Source organism: Tamandua tetradactyla, chromosome 2 (genome assembly GCF_023851605.1).
Source record: "Tamandua tetradactyla isolate mTamTet1 chromosome 2, mTamTet1.pri, whole genome shotgun sequence".
Taxonomy (NCBI): domain Eukaryota; kingdom Metazoa; phylum Chordata; class Mammalia; order Pilosa; family Myrmecophagidae; genus Tamandua; species Tamandua tetradactyla.
In genome coordinates, this window is record NC_135328.1 from 21,958,768 (window position 1) to 21,967,400 (window position 8,633).

Here is an 8,633-nt window from a genome sequence, read left to right on the forward strand (position 1 = left end):
CGGGTTTTCGATGTATAGTATCATATCGTCTGCAAACAGTGATAGTTTTACTTCTTCCTTTCCAATTTTGATGCCTTGTATTTCTTTTTCTTGTCTAATTCCTCTGGCTAGAACCTCCAACACAATGTGGAATAATAGTGGTGATAGTGGACATCCTTGTCTTGTTCCTGATCTTAGGGGGAACGTTTTCAATTTTTCCCCATTGAGGATGATATTAGCTGTGGGTTTTTCATATATTCCCTCTATCATTTTAAGGAAGTTCCCTTGTATTCCTATCTTTTGAAGTGTTTTCAACAGGAAAGGATGTTGAATCTTGTCAAATGCCTTCTCTGCATCAATTGAGATGATCATGTGATTTTTCTGCTTTGATTTGTTGATGTGGTGTATTACATTAATTGATTTTCTTATGTTGAACCATCCTTGCATACCTGGGATGAATCCTACTTGGTCATGCTGTATAATTCTTTTAATGTGTTGTTGGATACGATTTGCTAAAATTTTATTGAGGATTTTTGCATCTATATTCATTAGAGAGATTGGCCTGTAGTTTTCTTTTTTTGTAATATCTTTGCCTGGTTTTGGTATGAGGGTGATGTTGGCTTCATAGAATGAAGTAGGTAGTTTTCCCTCCGCTTCGATTTTTTTGAAGAGTTTGAAGAGAGTTAGTACTAATTCTTTCTGGAATGTTTGATAGAATTCAGATGTGAAGCCGTCTAATCCTGGACTTTTCTTTTTAGGAAGCTTTTGAATGACTGATTCAATTTCTTTACTTGTGATTGGTTTGTTGAGGTCATCTATGTCTTCTTGAGTCAAAGTTGGTTGTTCATGTCTTTCCAGGAACCCGTCCATTTCCTCTAAATTGTTGTATTTATTAGCATAAAGTTGTTCATAGTATCCTGTTATTACCTCCTTTATTTCTGTGAGGTCAGTAGTTATGTCTCCTCTTCCATTTCTGATCTTATTAATTTGCATCCTCTCTCTTCTTTTTGTCAGTCTTGCTAAGGGCCCATCAATCTTATTGATTTTCTCATAGAACCAACTTCTGGCCTTATTGATTTTCTCTGTTGTTTTCATGTTTTCAATTTCATTTATTTCTGCTCTAATCTTTGTTATTTCTTTCCTTTTGCTTGCTTTGGGATTAGTTTGCTGTTCTTTCTCCAGTTCTTCCAAGTGGACAGTTAATTCCTGCATTTTTTCCTTTTCTTCTTTTCTGATATAGGCATTTAGGGCAATAAATTTCCCTCTTAGCACTGCCTTTGCTGCGTCCCATAAGTTTTGATATGTTGTGTTTTCATTTTCATTCGCCTCGAGGTATTTGCTAATTTCTCTAGCAATTTCTTCTTTGACCCACTCGTTGTTTAGGAGTGTGTTGTTGAGCCTCCACGTATTTGTGAATTTTCTGGCACTCTGCCTATTATTGATTTCCAACTTCATTCCTTTATGATCCGAGAAAGTGTTGTGTATGATTTCAATCTTTTTAAATTTGTTAAGACTTGCTTTGTGACCCAGCATATGGTCTATCTTTGAGAATGATCCATGAGCACTTGAGAAAAAGGTGTATCCTGCTGTTGTGGGATGTAATGTCCTATAGATGTATGTTAAGTCTAGCTCATTTATAGTAATATTCAGATTCTCTATTTCTTTATTAATCCTCTGTCTAGATGTTCTGTCCATTGATGAGAGTGGGGAATTGAAGTCTCCAACTATTATGGTAGATGTGTCTATTTCCCTTTTCAGTGTTTGCAGTGTATTCCTCACGTATTTTGGGGCATTCTGGTTCGGTGCGTAAATATTTATGAGTGTTATGTCTTCTTGTTTAATTGTTCCTTTTATTAGTAGATAGTGTCCTTCTTTGTCTCTTTTAACTGTTTTACATTTGAAGTCTAATTTATTGGATATTAGTATAGCCACTCCTGCTCTTTTCTGGTTGTTATTTGCATGAAATATCTTTTCCCAACCTTTCACTTTCAACCTATGTTTATCTTTGGGTCTAAGATGTGTTTCCTGTAGACAGCATATAGAAGGATCCTGTTTTTTAATCCATTCTGCCAGTCTATGTCTTTTGATTGGGGAATTCAGTCCATTAACATTTAGTGTTATTACTGTTGGATAATATTTTCCTCTAACATTTTGCCTTTTGTATTATATATATCATATCTAATTTTCCTTCTTTCTATACTCTTCTCCATACCTCTCTCTTCTGTCTTTTTGTATCTGACTCTAGTATTTCTTGCAGAGCTGGTCTCTTAGTCACAAGTTCTCTCAGTGACTTTTTGTCTGAGAATGTTTTAATTTCTCCCTCATTTTTGAAGGATAATTTTGCTGGATATAGGAGTCTTGGTTGGCAGTTTTTCTCTTTTAGTAATTTAAGTATATCATCCCACTGTCTTCTAGCTTCCATGGTTTCTGCTGAGAAATCTACACATAGTCTTATTGGGTTTCCCTTGTATGTGATGGATTGTTTTTCTCTTGCTGCTTTCAAGATCCTCTCTTTCTCTTTGACCTCTGACATTCTAACTAGTAAGTGTCTTGGAGTAAGCCTATTTGGGTCTAATCTCTTTGGGGTGCACTGCACTTCTTGGATCTGTAATTTTAGGTCTTTCCTAAGAGTTGGGAAATTTTCAGTGATAATTTCTTCCATTAGTTTTTGTCCTCCTTTTCCCTTCTCTTCTCCTTCTGGGACACCCACAACACGTATATTTGTGTGTTTCATATTGTCCTTGAGTTCCCTGATACCCTGTTCAAATTTTTCCATTCTTTTCCCGATAGTTTCTGTTTCTTTTTGGAATTCAGATGTTCCATCCTCCAAATCGCTAATTCTATCTTCTGTCTCTTTAAATCTATCATTGTAGGTATCCATTGTTTTTTTCATCTTTTCTACTTTATCCTTCACTTCCATAAGTTCTGTGATTTGTTTTTTCAGTTTTTCTATTTCTTCTTTATGTTCAGCCCATGTCTTCTTCATGTCCTCCCTCAATTCATCGATTTCATTTTTGAAGAGGTTTTCCATTTCTGTTCGTATATTCAGCATTAGTTGTCTCAGCTCTTGTATCTCATCTGAACTATTGGTTTGTTCCTTTGACTGGGCCATATTCTCAATCTTCTGAGCATGGACCGTTATCTTCTGCTGCTGGTGTCTGGGCATTTAGTCAGATTTCCCTGGGTGTCGGACCCAACAAGGTTGTAAGATTTTTCTGTGAAATCTCTGGGTTCTGTTTTTCTTATCCTGCCCAGTAGGTGGCGCTTGTGGCACACGTTTGTCTCACGTGTTTGGAAGGAATCCCCCCGGTCACCGATCTCCGCAGCCTGGGGATTTCTGATCCAATTCTCTCCGTTGGTTCGTGGGGCCGCGCGTGGTGGGGGCTTCAGCCGCCGCGGCTTGAGGGGACCCTGTGGCTGGTCGCCGGCCGCAGCGGGCCCGGGGAATTCGCCACCGGACCAGGAAGTCACCCGTGGGGGAGGGGCGTCGGTCACCGGCCACCGCGGCCTGTGGAATTCCCCACCGGACCAGGAAGCCACCTGCGGGGGAGGGTCACCGCGGCTTGGGTAGCCCTCTGATCCGAGATTCGTAGCCAGACCAGGAAGCCGCCCGCAAAAGAGGGGTGCCGGCCGCCTTGGCTTGGGAAACTTGCCTATCCGAGACTCTCAGCCGGCCCGGGAAGGAGGGAGGGACGAGCTCCGGCCGCCACATCTGCCGCTGCTCGGGAAATCGCGTGCCACTCGGGGATCTCACCGCAGCCGAGTCTCGCAGTCAGACTAGCCAGTCCAGACTAGGGTACGCTGTGTGTCCATTCCCTGTCGTGGCCCCGGGAGCTGTTCTGCACTGTTTCAGTTCACCTAGTAGTTGCTTTGGAGGAGGAACTAAGACACACATACCTTACTAAGCTGCCATCTTGGCCCCGCCTCCTAAAACTATTTCTTAATAAGAATTACTATAACAAGTATTATGATTCCTAATTCCAGATTTGAATATAAATAGAGATGCATTTAAAAGGGGTGGTGAGCTATGAAATCTGGGATAATAGTAACTTAGAAAATTTAGGTAAGGATTCTTTGAACTTCTGAAATACTTAGTATAACAGGCTATAATGTATGCAACTTATTCTCAAGTGGTGTATATATATATATATATATATACACACACACACATACACACACACACTGAGTATGAGTCTGTGTGTCTGCACCTACATAATAACAGCTACACTTTCATGAAGACAGTAGACATTCTCTTAACGAATTAGTTCTTACTCACCTGCTACCTTGGGCATCAAACAAAAATAAACAATTGAGAAAGGAAAATAAAGAAAAAGAACCAGCAAAACAAAAATGATCCTTCCATATGGACATGTACTGCATATTATGTGACAAGGTGTCTTATGAAATAATATGTACATGGGAGATTTAAAATTGTATCTTTAATGTTAAAGAGTTTTCAATGATTTCAAAATGGAAAACAATCTGATAAAGCAAAATTGAAGAAGTTGTCTTTAGAATTGGGTTTAAAATTAAGGTTCCTGATGAATGCAAAGAAGAATATAAAACTGTATTCAAAATAGAACTTGTCATTGAGGGGGAAAATGAGAAACTAAAATATGAAAAACATTTTAGTATAGCAAAAATAGAGTTGAAGTTTGAAACTTCACATTCTTCTTTTGAGGGGAGAAGGGGGTAAGGGGCATGGGCAGGCTCTGGGAATCGAACTTAAGATTCTTTTTTATGACTGTTTTGCAGATAAAGCTAAACAATTCACAGTAATAACATGGTGGTAGATTGACTTTATTGTTTTGGTACAAAAGTTTAAAGTCACGTTTTGGTGGCGGCTTTCCTCCCACCGGTCTTCTTTTCTTAGGTCTTTAGTGGCTCTGTCATTAATACTGTCCATGCTGCTCTTCAAACCCGCTCCGATTTATATCCTCGACGAAGTAGACGCAGCCTTGGATCTTTCTCATACCCAGAATATTGGACAGATGCTACGTACTCATTTCACACATTCTCAGGTAAGAAGCAGGAAAAATGTCTCAGTGATAGTTTATCAATAGTTTAATTTTATAGTATTTGTTTTTCTAAAACTATTCTTTAGAAGCAATCAGTATTAATGAGATATTTAGGATTAAGGTATACTAAAGTGTTGTGTATCTATTTAAATATATACTTATATTCAAGTGGGTGCAGAAAGAAAGACAGTTTAGTCTCTGATAGATAGAGCCAGGCATTAGAATTGTTCATTATAGTATGAAAGAATCTAGTCTTAGCCTGATTTGAAATTGATTTAGGATTAATGCAGTTATTTTCTGTAGCTAGGTGCCAAAACTATTTCAGGAATATACCTAGATGTCAGAAAGTTGTGTGGCTTTCCTGCACATGATGGGGGAAGTCTTATTCCTCTTAGCTAAAAAGTAGAGACGTTTTTATTGCACTGTTGCTATAGGAACTGGGGCTGCCAATTATAGTTGTATAGATTAAGGATTGTACAACTCTGGGGGCTCCATTCGTCATAGTTGTCATAGCTGTGTAATTATTATGGCAGTTTTTTTGGCAGATAGCAGTGAAGTGGTCCCTTTTCCTAATACAAAGGAAAGGGTGCCTTTTCTTAATCATACAAAGGCTCCATTTGAGCCAGTGCTGCAGGAATTTGAAGCCTTCTTTGAGATTATTAGAATGTCAGAGAAAAGTCTTTTACTAGAGTAGTTAGGACTAGCAACAAAACAGTGAATGTCAGCTACAGAAAAGAGCAACTGGCAGTCAACCACCAGGGACTAATGAACTTGGGTTATGAAGGACTCCAGGTGAAATTACGAGACTCAAAAAAATAAATATGAAAAGTAAGATTCATTTAGTTGTCTCATGTGATACCTATTTATTTGCATTTGAAAATGTGCAATTGCTTAGAACCAATCATGTAAAGATATAAAATAATCTCTGAATAATTTGTATCCCCCATATGAAAAAAGGGAGTGAACTTCTTCAAGGATATTATAGAAATATGTACTTTTAATGCTTTTTTTCTCTTTCCCTTAAGTTCATTGTGGTGTCCCTAAAAGAAGGTATGTTCAACAATGCAAATGTTCTTTTCAAAACCAAGTTTGTGGATGGTGTTTCTACAGTAGCCAGATTTACTCAATGTCAAAATGGAAAGATTCCAAAGGAAACAAAATCCCAGACAAAAGGACCCAAATGATCACTTGCGGAAGTTTGAAATACAAATTTATCCCTCTCCTTGACCTGGCTTTTAAACATAAACTTTTCAGAACTTGGGATCTATCTAATTTGTTTATATAAAAGTTGAATGTTTTTGCCACCTAACCTGCATTTTCAAGACCCATGATCTCTTCCTTTATACAGTCACTTATGAAATGGGCATAGATTCCTTTTTTCTTAATTAATGCAGCTATGGTCCAATTATTGTGGTTGTGATTTAATGTGTGAGATCAAAGGTATTCTTATACAAATCTTTTATATGTTAGGGAACCTGACATGGTGGGTGATAAATCCTGTATATAAAAGTAAGATTATACAGAGACAGATGAAATTAAATTATAGAATAAATATAGCTGATAGTCAGCTTTTAATTGGTTTAACTACTAAGGCAAAATTAGTGTGTTTTCTATTACTAATAAAGTCATTTAGGCAAGGAAAAATCATAAAGCAAGTAGCTGAATCAACAAAGGGAGCAAAAAAAAGCTATTATGCACACATTAAGCTGTTTGAGGCTTGCTCCTTGAGAACACAATGCCAGATCCCTAGTGTAAAGTCAGAATGGGAAACAGATCCTTAAAAATTTCTCTCATTTTTAATGTTTGAATATCATGTCTATATTATTGCTTAATAATTGGTCTCTGTAACCTTAAGGTTATTTTTTTTATCTTTGTGAATATATGAGTGTTTTAGTAGAAGCTTGGAAGGTGTGTTGCATGCTGCTCTTTGCTGCACATTAATTTGGAGTCTTCTGATATTTTCAAACTAGGTATTTATTAGTCTTTTCATACATCCAGTCAATAATAATCTGTTGGTGAATGAGAATCTAGAAGCCAGCAGGCAAAATCAAATTTTCCCCCTTTTTCCTCAGTGATACATACAGAAATAAACAGATCCATCTACTCGACCAAAAGAACTGAAAAGTTTGTTGATGATTAGAATTTTTAGAATCGTCTGCTTTCTGGTTTAAATGGGTAGAATTTCTTTAAGAACTAGAAAGGTGGAGCTAACGTATATCATGAGAATACTATATTTAGTTCTTAGTATTTCCAGATACATCACGAAGACACTGTCTTCAAACTGAATCCTGAAGGTTCTGACCTGATATCTTGTCTTGATATATTAGGTATGTTATTTTGGCCCATATCCTTTCTTGGTCCTTGAGTGTTATTGTCATCCTGTCCCTGGATTGTGCTCATACTTTTGGCCTAGGGGTTGGCATTTCTTATCCTTTATTCTCCATGCATCTCTGAAGATGTTGAATAACACCCAGGTAACCAATGTAGGAGAGCAAGGAGGCTGTAAATGCTGAACTTCAAGAAGTCCAGTATTATAGATAATGAAGATTTTTTTCTTTCAAATGTATTGCAAATTGTTTACCAAATCAGTTGTATCAATTCACATTGAGAAAATAAAGTATATCAGTTTGACAGCAACCTAATCAGCACTGACTGTTAATATTAAATTTTCTGATATAATAGTTATAAAATGATACTTTATTGCTATACTAACCAGTATTTTAATAATAACTAGTGGGTTGAACATTTTGCAAAATGTACTAATTTTCTGTCGCTGCTACAAATTTTCAATTTGTATACATTCCTAATTTTTGTCCTGTGTATAGTCTTGCTCTTTGATGGAAATCCTTAAACAATTTTTTTTTTTTTTTTTTTTTTTTGAGGGAGGAAAGGAAGGAAAGACAGAGAAGGAAGGAAGGATGGAAGGAAGGAAGGGAGGAAGAAAGGGAAACATCTTTTAAACATTTTCTTGTTTTATTATATTTTGTTTGTTTGTTTGTTTTTTACATGGGCTGGGGCCGGGAATCGAACCGGGGTCCTCCGGCATGGCAGGCAAGCACTCTTGCCCGCTGAGCCACCGCGGCCCGCCCACCTTAAACAATTTTTTGTGAATATTGTCATTATTGTTTGATTAGAGGGAAGACAGGGAAATGGGACATTTATTTTCACATATATGCAATAATATGAATAACCAACATTTACTGAATTATTTCTATACATCAGATACTTATTTGCATATATTTTCACTTTTAATCCCAGTAATAACCCAGTGAGGTAAGGAAAGTTATTAGGGTTATGTAATTGAGGAAACTGAGTTGAGCAGAGTTAAGAAACTTGCTCACATTGAAAAATACCACTAGTGAGTGACGGAGGGAAGATATATATCTTGGCAGTTGGTCTCCAGAATTTATGATATACTCCCTCTCTGACAGTTTGAACATTTGAATTTACTATACAAATAAGTTTAATGAATATACCTGTATGAGCACCTATATGAGCTTTGAACGGTATGTAAAATGGGTGAAAATTATCTTCAGGGAAAATTTCAAACATGAAGAGAGGACTCCTTCTCATGGCACTTGAGGTAAGCTAACAGCAAGTGTAAAGGCAGATGCAGTAATTTCTTAACAGACCAGC

General features: G+C 37.1%; 1 protein-coding gene across 3 annotated transcripts in view; it reads left to right on the forward strand.

The window, feature by feature from the left end:
- Nucleotides 1-7,840, forward strand: part of SMC2 (structural maintenance of chromosomes 2) — a 187,259-nt gene extending 179,419 nt beyond the window's left edge. For all 3 annotated transcript variants that reach the window (XM_077140658.1, XM_077140646.1, XM_077140665.1), the window contains 2 exons: nucleotides 4,853-5,000; nucleotides 6,023-7,840. In XM_077140658.1, coding sequence (XP_076996773.1) covers nucleotides 4,853-5,000; nucleotides 6,023-6,181 — 307 coding nt within the window. In that variant the 3' untranslated portion in view covers nucleotides 6,182-7,840. The remainder of the gene's footprint in view (nucleotides 1-4,852; nucleotides 5,001-6,022) is intronic.
- The last annotated feature ends 793 nt before the right edge of the window (nucleotides 7,841-8,633 follow it).